The sequence below is a fragment of the Eucyclogobius newberryi genome, unplaced genomic scaffold, assembly GCF_026437365.1.
Source record: "Eucyclogobius newberryi isolate DKJ021-1_F unplaced genomic scaffold, fEucNew1.0.hap1 SCAF_5, whole genome shotgun sequence".
NCBI lineage: Eukaryota > Metazoa > Chordata > Actinopteri > Gobiiformes > Gobiidae > Eucyclogobius > Eucyclogobius newberryi.
Window position 1 is genome coordinate 29,001,874 of NW_027316167.1, and position 21,675 is coordinate 29,023,548.

At 41.6% G+C, this 21,675-nt stretch overlaps 1 protein-coding gene across 1 annotated transcript in view; it reads right to left on the reverse strand.

Annotated features, from left to right (window-relative positions):
• Positions 1–2,242: 2,242 nt before the first annotated feature.
• Positions 2,243–21,675, reverse strand: part of itfg1 (integrin alpha FG-GAP repeat containing 1) — a 131,125-nt gene continuing 111,692 nt past the window's right edge. Inside the window, exons 16-18 of the mRNA XM_072464665.1 lie at positions 21,210–21,292; positions 9,111–9,228; positions 2,243–2,891 (exon numbers count right to left, since the gene is read on the reverse strand). Coding sequence (XP_072320766.1) covers positions 2,832–2,891; positions 9,111–9,228; positions 21,210–21,292 — 261 coding nt within the window. The 3' untranslated portion in view covers positions 2,243–2,831. The remainder of the gene's footprint in view (positions 2,892–9,110; positions 9,229–21,209; positions 21,293–21,675) is intronic.

Sequence of the window (21,675 nt, forward strand, 5' to 3'; positions counted from 1 at the left end):
CAGTGAGAGGAGAGAGAGAGAACACACGCAGCAGTGAGAGGAGGAGAGAGAGAGCACACGCAGCAGTGAGAGGAGGAGAGAGAGAGCACACGCAGCAGTGAGAGGAGAGAGCACACGCAGCAGTGAGAGGAGAGAGAGAGCACACGCAGCAGTGAGAGAAGGAGAGAGAGAGAACACGCAGCAGTGTGAGAAGGAGAGAGAGAACACGCAGCAGTGAGAGGAGGAGGAGAGAGCACACGCAGCAGTGAGAGAAGAGCGAGAGAGCACATGCAGCAGTGAGAGGAGGAGAGAGAGAGCGCATGCAGCAGTGAGAGAAGAGAGAGAGAGAGCACACGCAGCAGTGAGAGGAGAGAGAGAGCACACGCAGCAGTGTGAGAAGGAGAGAGAGAACACGCAGCAGTGAGAGAAGGAGAGAGAGAGAACACGCAGCAGTGAGAGAAGGAGAGAGCGCATGCAGCAGTGAGAGAAGGAGAGAGAGAGAACACACGCAGCAGTGAGAGAAGGAGAGAGAGAGCACACGCAGCAGTGAGAGAAGGAGAGAGAGAGAACACGCAGCAGTGAGAGAAGGAGAGAGAGAGCACACGCAGCAGTGAGAGAAGGAGAGAGAGAGAGAGCACACGCAGCAGTGAGAGAGAGAGAGCACACGCAGTAGTGAGAGGAGGAGGATATAGCGAACACGCAGCAGTGAGAGAAGAGAGAGCACACGCAGCAGTGAGAGAAGGAGAGAGAGAGCACACGCAGCAGTGAGAGAAGGAGAGAGAGAGCACACGCAGCAGTGAGAGAAGGAGAGAGAGAGAGAGCACACGCAGCAGTGAGAGAAGGAGAGAGAGAGCACACGCAGCAGTGAGAGAAGGAGAGAGAGAGAGAGCACACGCAGCAGTGAGAGAAGGAGAGAGAGAGCACACGCAGCAGTGAGAGAAGGAGAGAGAGAGAGAGCACACGCAGCAGTGAGAGAAGGAGAGAGCACACGCAGCAGTGAGAGGAGAGAGAGAGAACACACGCAGCAGTGAGAGGAGAGAGAGCACACGCAGCAGTGAGAGGAGAGAGCGAACACGCAGCAGTGAGAGGAGAGAGAGAGAACACACGCAGCAGTGAGAGGAGAGAGAGCACACGCAGCAGTGAGAGGAGAGAGCGAACACGCAGCAGTGAGAGGAGAGAGAGAGAGCACACGCAGCAGTGAGAGAAGGAGAGAGAGAGCACACGCAGCAGTGAGAGGAGAGAGAGAGCACACGCAGCAGTGAGAGGAGAGAGAGAACACGCAGCAGTGTGAGAAGGAGAGAGAGAACACGCAGCAGTGAGAGGAGGAGGAGAGAGCACACGCAGCAGTGAGAGAAGAGCGAGAGAGCACATGCAGCAGTGAGAGGAGGAGAGCACACGCAGCAGTGAGAGAAGGAGAGAGAGAGAACACGCAGCAGTGAGAGAAGGAGAGAGAGAGCACACGCAGCAGTGAGAGAAGTCAAGACCACCTCTCACTTCCTGGTGGATGTAAAACACAAGTTCCACACATGTGCTAAGGAATATGCCTAGAGTTCATTAGAAATACTCATGTGTCTTAAGAGGTGTACCGTATTTCCCACACTATAAGGTTCACTTAAAAACCTTTAACTTTCTCAAAAAACGACTTGCGCCTTATATATGGATTAATTCTAGTTGTGTTTACTCACCTCAAGGCAATTTTGTGTGGTACACGTTTTGTTCCTCTTAATCCGCTTTACAGTCCGGTGCGACTTGTATATGAAAAATGATCAAAAATAGACCATTCATTGACAGTGCGCCTTATAGTGCGGAAAATACGGTAATCACATAATCATTCAATACATGACTTTGGATTAGACCAACAGCCAAAGTAGACAAGCGTTTTATTGTTGTAGCGACTCCACTTCCTGTACCCCACTCTTCCTTTATTAAGCGTTACGGCTAATTAAACCTCCCGATTGGTCTGAATCTCTGGCATTAACTGGCTCCACACGTACGGAGCAAAGAGCAATCAAAATCAAAGCTTTTGGATGAAATCTGGTTTTCAAAAAGAGGTCTTCGGAGACCTTCAGAGCCTTTGAGGAGTCTCCAGACCAATCAAGGGCAATAACATCCCCCAATTTAAACTCTCATTTCATCCTCACATTCAGACAGAAGAGAATGATTTACAACTGCCACATCCAAGAGTTTGAAAGTCCAATATTTCACAAAAAAGATCAGAAAAACGGCAGCAGCAACAACAACAACAACAACAATAAAGCGTACGTTCATTTAATTAGGAGAAACATTTATTCACAGCAATGCCAAGTAAACATTTAGCCATTTAAACATTAATTTGCAAATCGACTTCACTGAGCAAAATAAATTACAATCACGCCCACGTTTAATCATTCGTTTAAAAAGTGCAAACACCTTAGAAAAACACAGAAAAAAACACAGAATGAAGTTATCGGTTGGACACGTTGGAGCTTGGAAATGCAACGCAAAAAAAAGGTATTTTGGCACTCCCATCATGCATTGCAGTCCGACGGAAGCTGGATCGGAGCAGAGCGACTGAGAGGTGATTAATCATGGCGAGTGAGATCGGTCGGCTAAAAAAGACAAACAAATCTGCAAAAACGGAACAGATTTCAAGTAAGACGTGTGGAGAAGGTACAATTTTACTACTTTTATCGATCTTTGTGATGGTCTGGAGATGTGTTTGCTGAAGGATTTCTCTGCGTCCTGGACTTCTAACGCTGGGATGAATAAATAAAGTTCAGCGTTCATTTTTAACGTCCGGCTCGAGGACAGACGATTTAAAAATGAAACGTTTCGGGGGCAAATGAGAATCAACTTGTTGGCCTTTTCGCTCTTCACATGGCGTCGAAGTGGAATCGGTGGGCTTCTTGCCTCTTCTCCCGGTCGTCCGCTTTCTGAACAAACAAACAAACAAATGCTGTTAGGAAAGACAATTACACGGGGGGAAGACAAATGAACGCGATAGTTGCAGAAACAAATGTGCAAAATGAGCTTGGCTGGTGCAACAAAAGCTAATTGCTTAAAACAAAACAAAAAGTCTGTGGTGAAAATGTGTGAAAGTAAAAGTTCAATGTGGTGAACTCTGCTGCAGTTAACACAGTTTGAGTTTAATAAATAAGCCGTGTTGTTTCTATGCTTCTGGGGAATTTAACTTTTGAATATGAAACACAGCTACAATAATACATTATGAAGAGGACACGTTTGATATATATTTTTGACATCGATAAAAGGCTGAAGAGTTATTATGGTCATTATTAGTTGTTCATTTGATTGGGGGGATAATCCTGACAATGAGACAATAGAACTGTGCGCGCATTTGCCTGTCAATGGTTGTCATGGCGTCACACGAATGAAGAGAACGGGCAGAAAATCAACCACGAGGAATATCAGAGGAATATCAGAGGAATATCAGAGGAATACAACAGAAATATCATAGAAATATAATAGAAATATCATTGAAATATCAGAAATATCAGGGAAATACAACAGAAACGCAGCAGAAATATCACTTTATGAACTGCATTTTCTTTAACGTTTGGGCTCTTTTTGCATCTTAATTTAAACAGAAAACTTAAAGGTACACTATTTAACATTTCTGGTGAACGGGGCTGTTTATCAGCAATAAAAACACATTACAAGCAAAGTAATCTCCATGGAGACAAGCAGATGGCTTTCTCTCCACCATAAAAGTTACATAGTGCACCTTTAATTTCTTCCAAACAACTGTTTGATAATAAGTATAATGCAATAAGGCTCGTCTAAACATATAATAATAATAATAATAATAATAACAATTATAATAATCATAATAAATAAATAAATACATAAAAAAACCAGAATAAAATGAATAAAATGAATAAAATGAATAAAATAACATGACTGAATGTTAGCAGTAATCCCGGCTTGTCACTGTTTCGCTTTTACAATCTGAAGCATCATTTTGTACTCTCTGTTTTGGTTGCAGACGCCTGGTGCGTTCATTTGGGAATTCTGAGCTAATCTTTCTAAAAACAGGCTGCGGGTGCGGTGTGAAAACTCGCAGTTATGTTGTGAGGTTTGGCAGAAGAAGTGGCACCCCAGACTCGGCCCCCTGTAGACTTCAAACATGTTGAGATGGGGTTTTTGTGTTGCATCAAATCGTGTTGCGTTGTTGCCGTTTCACGCACGGTGTTCAAGGAGGTGCAAAGACATCCAGGATTAACTTGAAACTCAGCAGGCTTCCTATACGGCCTCTTTGGATCCTTAAAACTATAGTTCTACATGTAGACTTGGAAAAATAAAATGAAATATGCATGAATCCATAATTCAACAAATACACACCCAATGCCAACGGGTAATAACAAATGAGTCCAATACTTAGTTAAGTTTAGTCATTTGTTGTAGTACATTCATAGCACACTCTTAAGACATCCCAGACTATATGGTGCATTATTAAAACAAAATCCATTTTTGATATTTAATTTAGTTTTTTTTAAACCCTGATTTATAACAAAAGAATAAACACAGAAAAACGAAGACCAGAGAGAAAATACATAAACCAAATAAAAAATAAAAATACATCAAAAACATAAATAAATTAATAAATAATAATAGTTAAATTAAAAAATAAATAAATAAATAAAAATAAAATAAAATCTTATTAACACAAAACCTAAAGAAAACGTCCCATTTAATTAAATTCCAATTCAATTAATTTTTGTAAGGCCCTAAATCACAACAACAGTTGCCACTGAGGGCCGCACGGTCTGTCAAATTTGTCCATTTTCACATTAAGTCCGAATGTAATCTTTTCCTCATTAGAGATTTTAACGAGAATCCATTTGGAATCCTTTACCTTTAGTCTGTGATGTGGAGGTTGGTTGATCCGTTTTATCTTTTATTGAGCGTTATTTAACCAGAAAAGTCCCACTGAGATCGACTGATCATTTTAACTTTCTTCTTTACTTGTTTGGAAACAGATTGCAATGCAGTTGTTTTTCCTTCCCTGGATAACCGATGTACAGCGCTGTGCTGTGCTGTGCTGCTGCTGCTAAAACTGGGCCTAATTGACTGTCCAGGGGATTGCTTTGAATTGTCATCCAGAGGCCTAAGTAATTATCAAGCAGTGGGAGCATTGATTTGTGTCCATCCAACAGATTTAATGATGGTGCAGCGACTAAGACTAAATATCCAGGTGGGAAGCTCCTTTGAGGCTCATTTCTCTATATACTTTCAGATAATGACGACAAAAATATATCCATCAGGTAAAACACTGCTATGTTGCTGTCAATCAAATGTCCAACTCAACAAAACTCCATTTTAAATACACAATAATCGAGATTTATTATTATTAATATCATATTATGCTTTATCCCACATCATGTCCTCCCCGTGTTACCGTGGGTTCTCTCCGGGTTCTCCGGCTTCCTCCCACCATCCAAAGACATGTATGTGTTAGGTAGAATAGCCCCAAAACCCCGTCCTTGCCCAGTGCCTCAACCTTGGCTTTTATTATTATTACGGCAGCAAATACCAGAAGCAGCAGCGCAAACAGGTATAAATGCCAAATGTCAATCAATGCGGTCGCTGTGCCCCGCCGTATCAGGGGTGCAGGAGGATCAGCCGTAAAGAGCGGCGGCGAGCGGCGGCGAGCGGCGGCGAGCGGCGGCGAGCGGCGGCGAGCGGCGGCGAGCGGCGGCGAGCGGCGGCGAGCGGCGGAAACAAGCCGCTGTAAATCGCACACACGCGTGAAGGTTAGAGCAGATTTTACCCATTCTTTGTCATCACATCCAGGCCAGTTTGTCTTAGAATGTAGTCCAGTTGAATTGTGAGCTGAGGTGCAGTCATGACTACTGTAAATACTACCATTTTGCATTATAGGTGTCCTTTAAAGCAACGGTTCTCAACCTGAGGGTCGTGAAATGACTTCAGGGGGTCTCCGGATGATATGAGGGAAACACTGCAAATCGATAATTGTATTATTAAACAAGGGTTCAAATGCTGAGGCAAATGTAGATTCTTATTTGTTGGCCTAAAAAAGTAATTTATACAGATCTACCGTATTTTCTGGACAATAAATCGCACCTTTTTTATAGTTTTGGCCGGGGTGCGACTTATACTTATATTTATACTTATATACTTATACTCCGGAGCAACTTATATGTGATATTATTTGTTATTTTCACACTTGCAACCGCATTTCATACTCCAGTGCGACTTATATTTTTTTCTTCTCTATTATGCATTTTTTGGTCCGGAAAATACGGTATATCCTAAAACTAAACATTAGAAATGAGGCTACTTAGATTTGGGGGGGGACAGTTGTTATTTTGGGGGCTGCAGTTTGAGAACCACTGCTTTAAAGAATAGTCAGATCTGATCAGACTTCATAAGATTACAAACTGACTTGAATGACTGCTACACATCGTTTCTATTTATACCCGACACCTCTAGTCACATGTGCCTGCAGAGGAAGTCAAGCTTGCTACATCAGCGCGTATATTCAAACAAACTGCCAGTTCAGACAAATACCCACGTCCCCCCCTGAAAAAAAAAAAATATATATATTTTTTTTCCAGGGGGGGACGTGGGTATTTGTCTATATATATATATATAAAAAAAAATATATAAAAAAAAGAGCGCAATTAGAGCCATTTTGTGGAAGCGCGCGCCTTTCTGCTTCTCCGTCACAAGCTAAGCACACACCCTTGAATGGCAGATGGTACAAGTGGGTGCCAGCTACAGACAGCAACGCCAGTACACAACAGTATGCCGAGGAAACAAATACCCTGATAACATATTCTAACAAGTTTTGGGTTCGGTAGTAATAATAAATGGAAGTATTGGATTTTGGGATATGCTGTCGTACAATACTGACTTTATACTGACTAAATACTAAGTACATTTGTATGTTTAACCTGTTACCACCCACCTATTTTCGCCCTGTGCACAATGGTTGGACATACCCAAATGGCATTGCTTATTAAAAGAGGATCTTATGTTCCACATGCAAGTGTGATGCATCATTAGAAAGCTTAGGCCTTCTAGTTTCTGCAGATGTGCAGATGAACACTGTCAGAACTTACACTACAGAAGCCCAAACATAAACAAAACATCCTTTTTTAGTCTCGCCTGAATATTGTCAATTTGTAATGGTCCTGAGCATGACATATTTCATTGTGTGCATATGCTGTTCACTGTACATGATGTTTATCTTGTTGACAACAACTGTGTAAAGTTTCAGATCTCTAGGAACAGGCATTTTGGTGCTGTTGACCTTTTTGTATCAAAAAGTATATTCGTGATCCAAATATGTGCCAACTGTGCCAAACTGTTTTATTACAATTTTAGCACCTCTATGATCATAAAACATACATTTTGATGTTTTGTAGGCCACTGATAGCAATTATAACCGCTAAAAAAAAAATATGTGAAAATGTGTAAATATGAGTTTACCCATGAATTTCCCATATAGAGGTTAAAAAAAAAAAAAAATTATAATATTTTTATTTTATTTTTGTATTGGTATAATAAATGCACGTCCAAAAGGCTAATAAACTCAGAAAACGTTATGCGCAAAATCCTGCAGAGAAATCTGGCTCTTTACAGCCTTCCCGGAGCCTTACGCACGAGAACAGGGAGAATTCTGTGTAAATAAACCCTTTGTCCCGCCTATCAGGAAAAAGGTTTCCTGACTGGCTAGAATAATATGTCACTCAAAGTCTCCTGCGTGCCTGTTAGCAGAAGCTAAGGGCTAAAAACAAAGATGGACGCGCGCTTCGGAAGCGCCGAATTTTTTTCCTCCGGAGGCTGTAGCAAACAAACCCGGTGACAGAAAAAATCATGGATGGTCTCATTCTGTAGGTAACAGTCTAAGGAAGAGATCGATGTCAAACACTATCGTATAAGTCAAACAGGTAATGTGTTATGGACGGAGAAATGCGCCGGACAAGCGCATTCTCGTCCGGCGAGAAACGAAGAAAAGTTTGTTTACTTGACAATATCTCGAAATTGGATAACTTCAGGAAAAATACAAGTGGATATTGTTTTTCAATGGTTCCTTACGGACAGACTGAGTACAAGGATGTACAGAATTAAAGCCGTTTCGTCCGTCATAAACAGCAAACAGGTAGGACATGCGTTTGTAAAAGTTGAGACTTTCTCACAAACTATTGGCAATTGCTTCTTGGGGCATATTATTCAATGTAAATCAATGACATATTCGTTTTGTTGAGAAAATAAGCTTTAAGATGATGTATGGCTTGCTGGTATTGACCACGAAAATAAAAGTGATGATGTAAGAGAATATTTGAGATAAAGAAAATGTTCGCCGGCGGACAGGTGGGTGGTAATCGTCTCTGTTTTGATTGGTTTTCTGAAATATACTGTATTTTCCGGACTATAAGTCGCACTTAGATAGATTTGGCCGGGGTGTGACTTATAAATAAATTTATACTTATACTCTGGAGTGACTTATGTGTGATATTATTTGTTATTTTTACACTTTCAACTGCATTTCATACTCCAGTGCGACTTATATGTTTTTTTCTTCTCTATTATGCATTTTTTGGCTGGTGCGAATTATACTCGGGTGCGAATTATAGTTGGAAAATACAGTACTTACCGGTAAATACATTTGTTTTTAAACTGAAAGAACACGGTTAACCTACATTTATGTTATATACCATTTGATTCTTACTTGTTGCTACATTATGTTTATGGAAAATCTATCCAAATGATGTTAGTGTCATTAGTGCAATACAGTGCATGGCTTTTAATAATGCATGTGGTTGAATATATGCAAATATATATTTTCAGAAGAGTTATTAGTGCCTGTATATTGTTATAAATAGGAGTGTAATGTTTTGTGGATGTGAGTGATTCTTTTTGCCAGTCTTGTCAGGCCAAAGTGACCAGAATCCACTCCTGTAACTTTAACAGGAATAAGCGTAAAATTGGCCGCAGTGAGACTAAAGGTACAAGTCTCTCTCACCACAGGAGGTGGAACGAGACATACCCTCCTCGTGTCCAGCCAGCTCACCCTCTTTCCCTCGTACAAACGCCACCGCAGTAAATCACCGGGAAGAGGGCAGCATTAAATAGACCATTATGTGCACGCCCGATTGTGTCCTGACCTTCTCCTGCCAGTGGAGGACACCGATGATGACCAGGATGAGCACGCACACGCCTATCAAAGCGATGGCCGTCAGCAGCACGCTGTTGCTAGGAGTCAGGTACAGCTTGGCACTCCAACTGAAAAGGGAACACAGTTAACAGACTTTAGCAAAGCAAGTTTTAGCAAGTTATACTGAAGACAATCGATCTATCAATCTTAATTTATAGAGCTCTTTACAAGACTCAAAGTGACCAAAGTGCTTCAAATAAACACAAAAAACACAAAATAAACACCTAAAAAAGTTGGCCATTGAAGTGAAGAGGCTGAAAGCGGGCATCAATCTATAGAAAGTAGGCGTGTATCTAGCAGTTTGGCAAATGTGGTTATAATGCGTTATAATAAGTTCATCTGGACCCACTCCCGGGATTTGAGCTTCAAGTGAACGTATGAGGCATTCAAACATATTATATATATAAAATAGTATTCATTTGATAATAATATAACATCTCTTTGTAGCTTAAATACAAAACTTTATGCAATTTGTTAGTGTTTTACCTTTGTTCAAAGAAGGAAAGTTGAACACTGAACAACAATTTCATTTTCAAGTAAACATATTAGAAAAAGCTTCAGTTGTAGTCATCTGGACTCAGTTTGAAAAAATAGACGTTTCGACTCTCATCCAAGAGTCATTGTCAATAAAAGAATTTAGGTCGAGAACTCCGATATTAATACTGTTCTGTGGTAAGACCCGCCCATTGGGAGGAGCCTTCCTGAAGTAGAAAGAGTTGTTTGTTTCAACAGAAACTCCCCCCTTGTATCTACCGAGCTAGCCTATTCAGAATCTTAATGGGCTATTAGAAACCTCTTTGTCTTTGTGAGACCCTGGCTCAACCACCCTGAGTACCTGATTAGCATCTGAATGTCCTCTACCTTTCCAGGGGTTCAGTAACCCATTATAAATAACAGGAAGATTAAACCTTTGTCATGGAATTAGACATACACCGATGCTATTCCTTAACACATAGAGAACACAATTCAACCTAGAATATGAAACGACACAGAAACATCAGACATTTGTGTGGCATGCATGGGAGAAAACGCGGGGACTGTGTCAGCCAGGCCGTTGTAAGGAGCCTGGCTGACCCTCCTGCGTCTCACGCCCGCGTCTCACACTGTTTTTTCCCATGCTGGTTGGTTTTATTAGATATTCTGGAATAGGCGGGTCACATTTCTCATTGGTCAGCCTCACATCAAGGCACTTGGTATTTTTCCGTAGAGATAAAGCCTGCAAGGGGGGGTGCAACTCCCCCCCCTGGGGCAACATTCTTTGGCCCATCTTTACGACCCCTTCACAAACAAATGCTGTCACACACCCGTTCTTCTCTTAGACTAATGATGCAGATAAAATATCACTATTATGCAGATAAAATACATCACAGAAATATAATCATATATTCACATTTTATCACATTTCCCTCCTGTTTATCAAAGCATTAGTCACTGTATCATATGCTAAACACATTTTTCTTTTCAGTTTTCAACATGTCTTTCATATTGTTGTTAAAATGACACTTTTACACACAAAAAGTTTATGCACATTTCTCAACATTGAACACACTTCTTTTCTCTCGGCCCACAACATTTCTACAGCATTACTGTCCTAAATTTTGAGTCAGATTGGTCAATCTCTGTAATTTGACGAACAGACAATTTATCTTGTCTATAATTTGTGCGGTGTGATGGGAAATATAGAAGTACAAGCGGAAAGCCCTCAAACCCGCTGCTCTCTGGTCAGTCAGTTTGACTCGTCAGGGACCTCTCTGGACACCCCAATAGAATCAAATACGTAGTATCAGGTGCTACTGGAACCAGATTGTCCTCTAACCTCTCGACCTTGACCCTGCGGTATGGTTCTGGGTGATGCTGATCACAAAAGCGATACATAGGCACAACGTCCCACAAGTGTCCCCACATCACCATACGTCCTCTCTTGGTTTCTTAAGAGACCTCCTTTCGCTGCTCGCTTCGGTCACACCTATGACACATATGAACTGGTACATTTCCCATCTCAATTCATAATCTCATTAACATTACATGTAGTTATGTTGTAGCAGATAAAAAAAACTCTCTTAGTTAGTGCAAACAACTGTGGCTGTATAATATGCCATTGTGTTTCTTCAGCTTCTGTCATGTCAATTATACATTGTACATTATTACACATCATGCATTTCACAACCTTTCATGTTGATCACTTATTTTCTTCCCTCTATATTCCATGTCTGTGTATGTTGATCGATTGTCCTGATTGTCCCGATTGTATAATACAGGTGTTCAGCACCCATATTACCGTCATCGCTGTGATGATGATAACTGTTGATTATTTTTCGCAGAGTATGGTACTCTGCGCACCGTAGCCTCTGGCTCTCGTTCAGCATAGCAGAGTATAGTACTTTGCGTACTGTAGAATCTGTCTCCCGTCCATTGTAGCAGAGTATCGTACTCTACCGTAGACTCTGGACAAAACTCATACAAACGAAGTCCTGCGTCTGCGATGTTATGGATCTGCCGCTGTGTTGTCCAGACATTTCTCTCACTTTCCCATGAGAGCACCCATGTTCTCGTCCCTCCAATGGTCGGTGTGAGGACGACACGGTGTGGCTCCGTCCACTGGCTGTCCACTTGGCTCCGTCTCTGTAAACACCACATCTCCAACACGTTCTGCTGTGGTGATAAACAAAGTCTTTTCGACAGTTCAGTGTATTTCAAACAGTTTTCTTGTTTACAATTTTTTTTTAGTAATTATTGATTCGGAATATTTGTTTACACGTATATCCCTCCATTTGATAAATGGCTTTGCCCATTTCTCAAACTTCTACACAATTCTACATTTAAACAAAATTCAATAATCCAGATAGTTTACAACGTTCACTAATCCAGGATGTAATCAAGGAAGAGATGGAATTGCGTCTGTCTTACACTCCGCAATGTCACCTCTTGACCTTTCACAGTTCAGTGGTCACATCCCTGGCTGAGCCCCCCCTTCCACGGCACTGGGCCCCCACCCTGTGTGTCTGTTATCCGACACTGCCCTAACCTATCTGTTTTACCACCATTTGTTTCAAACTCCAAATGTTTCAAACTCTAAATGTTTCAAACTCTAAATGTTTGGTCTCCACGTGTGCGCGCGTATGTATGTGTGTGTGTGTGTGTGTGTATGTATGTGTGTGTGTGTGTGTGATTCAAATACATCAAACAATAATAATTATCTCAATAATTCCCCCGTTGAGCTGGCCATAAGGGTCAGTTCACAACTTAGAATTCTTCACATAATTAATAATTTCACATCTCCTCTGTTTGTGTGGCCTGAATAAAGTCACACATCTAATGTAATATGTGCTAATCTTTTATATGTGCTTCAGGTGAGATTCAAACTCAATCTCTCACACCTGCTCATGTGGTGCGTTACAAACATTGTGTATTAGTTTGTTCTAGCAAGTCTATATGTGTATAACAATCAAAACGATCCTAAACCTTCCCCTTGGTTATAAGGCACATCATTTTATCAGTCTAACCATCTCTTGCCTCCGTCCTGAGTCCTATAATGTTTAAGTCCTGTTATCACTGGTTTTCATAACTTCTATAACGTCTAAATTTAGATGATATTGTCTTATTTAAATCTATTCAATTCTTGATTGAATCTCCACAATCCTTCAGGTATTTACTTTAGAATGTCAAATTCTTTCCCTGTTAATTTTAACTTTTCCTATTACCCATCAATCAACCCCCCCTGAGGTGTAACCTCTTGGTGTCCCTGTGATCCGTAAAGTTAACGGACATCTGCTCCATCCTGAGTCCTCCAGATTCTTTGCCAGTCAATAGCCCCTGTTATCTCTGGCTATCTTTATGACTTGGTGTCCTGTTGTCTTTAGTTAATAAACACATGTATGTCCCATGTCCCCCCACTTCTGCGTCAATTGCCCTAGTTAATGACCCATTCATGTCTTTCCTGGGAGGGCATTGGACGTCACTATTTAACTTATTCCCTCACTTACGTCTACATGCAATACGAGGTTTCCTCATGATAATACAAATAAATAAGTTACTGATATAACTTTTACTATCACTTTACTTACTACTCATTCTACTCCTATGTCCAAAAACATCAGTAGTCACCCATTTACCCATATTATCATTTCCCAGGCCTGTGCCTGCATTTGATTCTAAATTTAAAAACACTTCTGTCTTTTCGTCCTGTACTTTCATCTAGTCATGCATTATGGTTACATAATAAGTCCAAAAGATAATTTTGTCAAGTCCAAAAATAAAACAAAACAAAACGTGGCTTTGTTTGGTGCACACAAAAAACACAATACCGTAAAAACACAACTTTTGTCTTCTATGTCGGGGACAGGAAGTGTCCTGTCTGTGATCACATTCCCCAAAAAATTGGCCATCTATAAAAATCTGAATTCATCTTCATCTCTTATCAAGTTTAATACAATCTTTATAATTGATTGTTGTCAATCAAACAAAACCCTAAATTTGTTGAAATACAGAGCTCTCAAATACTAAAATTTAAAACCAGCTGAGTTTAGTTTTTCTTATTTCATCAGTTCAGAGCGTCCTCTGAACTGCTTTCCCCTCTCCTGTCTTGTTGACCCCCCTTATCTCCCCCTCTCTGCCACGTCATCTGAGCACCCTGGAAGTCTCCCTCGAAAATCCTCTTATGACTTTTCCTTTGTCTTTTTACAGTTTGGGGTGATAATTTTGGCATTATTTGGTCTCGGTCGTCTGAGAGAAATGCTACTTGCTTTACAGTCACGTCATATCTCAAGCTTCTAGTAGAATTTCTTATTGATTTTCCACCGGAGATAATGCTAGGTGTTTAAAGATTCACCCGTGACTGCAAATTTTAGATCTCTCAGAATAACGCCTTGTGACCCTTGTATGATTAATTGTGATTCTCACACTCGTTAGTGAATCACTTATTAATCCTCATTCACACATTCACACTTCTCTCTTACTTACTTCGCTCGTGCACAGCGCTTACATTCACACATATTTCCTCAGTAATATTAAACTGGGTATTTCCTCAGTAATACCTAAACTGGGTATTTCCTCAGTAATACCTAAACTGCGTATTTCCTCAGTAATATGAAACTGGGTATTTCCTCAGTAATACCTAACTGCCTTGCTTATGTGAGAAACTTATCTCGTCCATAAGTCTACAATATTTTTCCAGTAAATATCAAACTAATGCATAAAACGTTTTATGGCTAACTCTTTTTCACACACAAAGTTTTTGTCTGACCTTCTTTGTCGCCTGTGTTCTCCTGCTGCTTCGAAACGACGCGCTCTCCTCGCGGAGACTGAGGTGCGATGGGCGGCCACGGGAAAAGTGGACTTCTTTCAGCTGTGCACAGACTTCACCGATTCACCCGTCAATCTCCGCGAAGGGGCTGCTTGTCGTCCGGCTCGATAGGACCAGAAAATGTCATGGAATTAGACATACACCCGATGCTATTCCTTAACACATTGAGAACACAATTCAACTTAGAATATGAAACGACACAGAAACATCAGACATTTGTGTGGCATGCATGGGAGAAAACGCGGGGACTGTGTCAGCCAGGCCGTTGTAAGGAGCCTGGCTGACCCTCCTGCGTCTCACCCCCGCGTCTCACACTGTTTTTTCCCATGCTGGTTGGTTTTATTAGATATTCTGGAATAGGCGGGTCACATTTCTCATTGGTCAGCCTCACATCAAGGCACTTGGTATTTTTCCGTAGAGATCAAGCCTGCAAGGGGGGGTGCAACTCCCCCCCCTGGGGCAACATTCTTTGGCCCATCTTTACGACCCCTTCACAAACAAATGCTGTCACACACCCGTTCTTCTCTTAGACTAATGATGCAGATAAAATATCACTATTATGCAGATAAAATACATCACAGAAATATAATCATATATTCACATTTTATCACAACCTTAGCCCTCCATTTCTGTTTAAAGAAGGTCTTTCTTTTTTAACAAAAATAGCTTCCTTGACTCCTCTTTCAAACCATCTTTTCTCCCTGCTTAAAACCTTCACCTCACCGTCTTCAAACGAGTGATTAGAGGCTTCAAGGTGGAGATGCACGGCACTCTGAGGTCCTGAACTAGTATTTCTTCTGTGCTGATAAAGCCTCTTGTGTAGAGGCTGTTTCGTCACACCTATGTAACGTTCTTTACAACTTTCTTCACTGCATTGGATCGAATAAACTACATTGCTCTGTTTTTGAGTCGGCAACTTGTCCTTTGGGTGAACCAGTTTTTTGTCTTAAAGTGTTTCCTGGTTTAAAATAAACAGGGACTTCGTGTTGTCTAAAAATTCTCTGCAGTTTTTCCGAGAGGCCAGACACATAAGGGATAGAGACACCCTTCCTTCTCTGTTCAGTTTCCCTTTTGTCCTGCTTCTTGGTTCTCTTCACTCTGTTGAGAGCCCAAGCGGGGTAACCACAGGCTGAGAGGGCATTTCGGACATGTTTTTCCTCTTTCTTCTTGCCCTCTGAGCTGGTGGGCACACCTTGAGCTCTGTGTTGTAAGGTTCTGATCACCCCCAGCTTGTGCTGTAGTGGGTGGTTGGAACCAAAGAGCAGATACTGGTCCGTGTGTGTAGGTTTCCTATATACTTCTATTTGGAGTTTCCCGTCTTCTCCTCTGATCGTGGAACAATCAAGAAAGGCCAAGCGATTCTCCTTAGCGTCTTCTCTTGTAAACCTAATATGTGGGTCCACAGCATTGATGTGATCAGAGAAGGTTTCCAGCTCTTGTTTCTTAATTGTTACAAAAGTATCATCGACATAGCGGAGCCACAGTTTTGGGGCTATGCCTGAGAATGAGGACAGTGCCTTCTTCTCAAAGTGCACCATGTACAGGTTGGCCACTATGGGAGAGACGGGCGAGCCCATGGCACAGCCATGAATCTGTCTGTAAAATTGTCCCCGGAATTGAAAGTAAGTGGTGTTCAGACAGATGTCCAACAGTTTACATATGTGTTCAGGTGTCAGTTTGGTCCTTTCCTGTAGGGTGGTGTCTTCCTGCAGTCTGAACCTCACCGCTGCTACTGCATCAGTGATTGGGATGCAGGTGAACAGGGACACCACATCATATGAAACCATGAGGTCATCTGGGTCCAGTTGGAGATGTTTCACTTTATCCACAAAGTTGTGCGTGTTTTCCACATGATGTTCCGAATTCCCCACAAGCGGAGCCAATATAGTTGTTGAATGCTTGGCCACATTGTAAGTGATGGAATCTGTGCTGCACACTATGGGTCTGAGTGGAACCTCCTTTTTGTGTATTTTTGGGAGGCCATAAATGCAGGGCATGGCTTCCCCAGGATACAGTCTGTAATACAGAGGCCGGTCTATCATTTCCTCTTTTTCCAGCCTTTGTAAACAGTCTATCACTTTCTTCTTGTAGCCACTGGTCGGATCTCTTTTCAAGCGCTCGTATGTGGTCGTGTCCTCGAGGAGGGTGTGGACTTTGGCTTCGTAATCAGCTGCGTTGAGAATCAACAACTATATTGGCTCCGCTTGTGGGGAATTCGGAACATCATGTGGAAAACACGCACAACTTTGTGGATAAAGTGAAACATCTCCAACTGGACCCAGATGACCTCATGGTTTCATATGATGTGGTGTCCCTGTTCACCTGCATCCCAACCACTGATGCAGTAGCAGCGGTGAGGTTCAGACTGCAGGAAGACACCACCCTACAGGAAAGGACCAAACTGACACCTGAACACATATGTAAACTGTTGGACATCTGTCTGAACACCACTTACTTTCAATTCCGGGGACAATTTTACAGACAGATTCATGGCTGTGCCATGGGCTCGCCCGTCTCTCCCATAGTGGCCAACCTGTACATGGAGCACTTTGAGAAGAAGGCACTGTCCTCATTCTCAGGCATAGCCCCAAAACTGTGGCTCCGCTATATCGATGATACTTTTGTAACAATTAAGAAACAAGAGCTGGAAACCTTCTCTGAGCACATCAATGCTGTGGACCCACATATCAGGTTTACAAGAGAAGACGCTAAGGAGAATCGCTTGGCCTTTCTTGATTGTTCCACGATCAGAGGAGAGGACGGGAAACTCCAAATAGAAGTATATAGGAAACCTACACACACGGACCAGTATCTGCTCTTTGGTTCCAACCACCCACTACAGCACAAGCTGGGGGTGATCAGAACCTTACAACACAGAGCTCAAGGTGTGCCCACCAGCTCAGAGGGCAAGAAGAAAGGGGAAAAACATGTCCGAAATGCCCTCTCAGCCTGTGGTTACCCCGCTTGGGCTCTCAACAGAGTGAAGAGAACCAAGAAGCAGGACAAAAGGGAAACTGAACAGAGAAGGAAGGGTGTCTCTATCCCTTATGTGTCTGGCCTCTCGGAAAAACTGCAGAGAATTTTTAGACAACACGAAGTCCCTGTTTATTTTAAACCAGGAAACACTTTAAGACAAAAAACTGGTTCACCCAAAGGACAAGTTGCCGACTCAAAAACAGAGCAATGTAGTTTATTCGATCCAATGCAGTGAAGAAAGTTGTAAAGAACGTTACATAGGTGTGACGAAACAGCCTCTACACAAGAGGCTTTATCAGCACAGAAGAAATACTAGTTCAGGACCTCAGAGTGCCGTGCATCTCCACCTTGAAGCCTCTAATCACTCGTTTGAAGACGGTGAGGTGAAGGTTTTAAGCAGGGAGAAAAGATGGTTTGAAAGAGGAGTCAAGGAAGCTATTTTTGTTAAAAAAGAAAGACTTTCTTTAAACAGAAATGGAGGGCAAAGGTTTAATCTTCCTGTTATTTATAATGGGTTACTGAACCCCTGGAAAGGTAGAGGACATTCAGATGCTAATCAGGTACTCAGGGTGGTTGAGCCAGGGTCTCACAAAGACAAAGAGGATTCTAATAGCCCATTAAGATTCTGAATAGGCTAGCTCGGTAGATACAAGGGGGGAGTTTCTGTTGAAACAAACAACTCTTTCTACTTCAGGAAGGCTCCTCCCAATGGGCGGGTCTTACCACAGAATAGTATTAATATCGGAGTTCTCGACCTAAATTCTTTTATTGACAATGACTCTTGGATGAGAGTCGAAACGTCTATTTTTCAAACTGAGTCCAGATGACTACAACTGAAGCTTTTTCTACTATGGAACACGCCTGGACGAATGAGGGATTACACCGACAAAGTAAACATATTGCACTCATTTACAGGTGTATACATTCCAATATGGATAACGTTGCATGTTCCACAATGCTCTCACAATTTTGTCCAGTTTTGGAGCAATGTTGATGGGCACTTTGTCTAAAATGATTCTGAAGCTTTTAAATCTGAGCCTCCTCCACATGACTCATCAATGATAGAGAGTCTTGTGTGGAGATGACAGTCGACTCACTCTGAGCCAACAGGTCACTGATGATGAAATACTGATCAACCAGCACGATGTCTCCTGGGCGCAGGCACTCCAAAATCCCACATGCAGCTGGAATGTATTTGTCACAACTTCTACCTCCATAAACGGGAGGGATAAACATGATTTAACCACAGGGGGCAAATGCAACCAGAAACTTAATGCAGTCTTGACAGAAGAAATTACTAAAAGAAACCATAAGATAAGATAAGATAAGATAATCCTTTATTGTCCCACATGGGGAAATTTCATTGGTGCAACGCAGGTAGATACAGAGGTAGATACAGAAGAACAGATCACTTATAGGAAGTCTGAAAAAACACTTTCAGTAGAAGATCTCCTATAAATAAATAAAAACTCCCATAGACAAATAAATACATAAATACCATTGCATGTGATCCCGACAGTAATTGCACATGAATATGTGTCACGACAGCACATAGATTGCACATGAATTTCACAGTAATTGCACATACGACAGAATTGCACATCAGTATTAGGTTAGGTCAGTATTGCGACGGGATAACGTGACGATCTCCGGGTAAGACGACTGTTCTCTGCAGTTTCATGAGTTCCTCCTTTGTGGAAACGCGGTACGGGGGGGCGGGGCCGGAGCCGGGGGACTCAGAGCCAAAACACATCGCAACGACACGACGAAAACACTCAATCCAGCCGAACAAAGTCAAAACAAGTTAATTTAAAGCGATTCCAGTGCGTGTCCCGATCGTTCGTGAAGTTCCTCTTTCATATAAACGTGTATATAAACGTGTACCGACGACACGCCGTACTTTAGCGCGGCCGGAGGGCGCGGGGGGGGGGGGGGGGGGGGGGGCTGGTGGGCTCGCTCGGAGCTAGCTCACGTCACAACAACACAACGAACGCAACGAAAAACGCTCAAATCCAGCCGAAAAAAGTCAAAAACAGTTGAATTAAAAAACTATTCCAGCGCGTGTCCCTATCGTACAGTAAAATAGAAAAAATATACTAACTATATTTACAAAATATAGGAGATAAAGCACAATAAGTGTGAGAAAGAAGAGAGAGCGTTTACACCGGGCTGCCAGCTGTACCAGCGCCTTATGACATCCATACACCTGAATCATTCCTCTTTTGTAACGGCAGAAACAGTTACAATGGTGTAATGCTATTGAAAATATTTGGGCTAAATGGCTGAAATAACTTTCTTTGTGAGCCAATGAATGTACATGGTCATATTGTCTACCATTAGGACCACACATCACTAACCTCGTCTTGTGTCACATTAATTGTCTCTGCCGGCTCTTTCTGCAGCGCATTGCACCAGAACTTCATCAAAGTGCCGATAGCAACAGTTTCTCTGGTTTGTATTTGATGATTTGTCATCTTTTTCCAGACAGATTTTTTGTCAGTTTGACTTGTCCTTTGACCAGGTGCAAAGCGATCAGGCCCATATATTTGGAATCCACCACTAGCTGAGTTCACAGCTCCAGCACATTGTAAAGGAAGTTGACATTTGGCTGGACGGAGAGACTTTTCTGACCCGCACATCGTACTGGACTGCAGATGTTTACAAGAGGCAATCTCAAGACTACAGGTTCATGGTGTGCACGAGATCCACAGGATGAAGGACCACAAACAGTTCAGCACAGTCATCCTACACTCGATCAGCTCTGTGCTTTTATGTATATTTACAATCATATGTATATTGTTAATAATATGCATAGACTGTATGGTGACTACACTTTGCCCAGCTCTATTGGGACCGGCTCTACACACGGATCTATAATATTAACTGGATAAGACACACCCCTTCAAGCCTTAAAATAAACATATTATATCAAATCTAATTTAAGGAGCGTTTAACCATATGTTAATTATTTCCCCTGCTTATTAAACCTATCAAAGATCATCTGGCCCTATTTAGAGTAGTACATGCATGTTTGAGTAATCTTTATTCTACTGCGGACAAGACACCGTCGCTCTGACAGATTCACCATGAAATCTGCTCTTCACTTTTGGCAGTAGCTATTTTTTTGACAGTAGCTATTGTTTTTGGCACATATGAAAAAATAAATACAAAATCAGCATATCGTCATCGTGAACTGCAGCTCTCCATGGGGCGACGGACCGTAAAGACGTAGACTGAGAACAGCGTTGCAGACTTGTTTTTAATTAAGTCATTTTCAATCAATATTGCAATTTAAAATGTCCAAAAAATAACATAATGATCCAGGGGTGATTAGTGGCCACAACTGTAACTGCTGCGCCCAGAAACGAGTCTTCCATAGATGTGATAATGTATTTTTTGTGTGAAATCAAACCTCAAAGTGCCTAAAATTTTGCTTTATAAGATTTCGCTAGGCGTCACTCTATTTGTAATGTTAAAAACGTAATCATGTTGGTTGATAAAACAAGACATATTTTCCTCATTTTTTTAACTAAACGGAGAGGCACAGTGTTCCTCCTGAAGACGCTCAGATGATCTAGCCTTTTACTTTGCACACTACACATTGTAGAGTTGATTGTTAAGTGGAATCAAATGAAACCGTAAGAGTTTCTATATATATATATATATATATATATATATAAATAAACTCTTACGGTTTCATTTGATACTATAGACATGAAGGTCGCACTTTGGTTAATTTTGCACATAAGTAGGCTGTAGGAAGTAGAATACCTGCGGGGTTGATCGTGTGGAAAAGGGATGACAATAAGCTGAGAGTTGGGAATAATGGCGGTCCACTCCTGTTTCCTTATTTCCTGTAAAAGAAAACAATGCCGTATCACTGTCACCATCAATACAATAAAATACATTGCATATTCCACAAACACTAACATGTATGTGCTGTAAGGAGGAATAAGTAGGTACATTTTTTACTATGATTTGTCTATTTTAAGACCACATTCAAGTCACAGATGACCTCTTGGCTGAAATAAATGGCGACAGCAGTGAGAAAGTGGCACAGTAGTAGGCTGAGTGTGTGCGTGTGTGTGCACATACATGCTGCAGTCTTCATGTGTATTTGTGCATCTGCATGTGAGAGGACCAAGCCATCTGGAAAATGTGTTATAATCACAGCCTCTGTCTTGATAAAATATACATAGACTTCTGTCATCTCATAAATGGACTCGTCTTCTCAGCT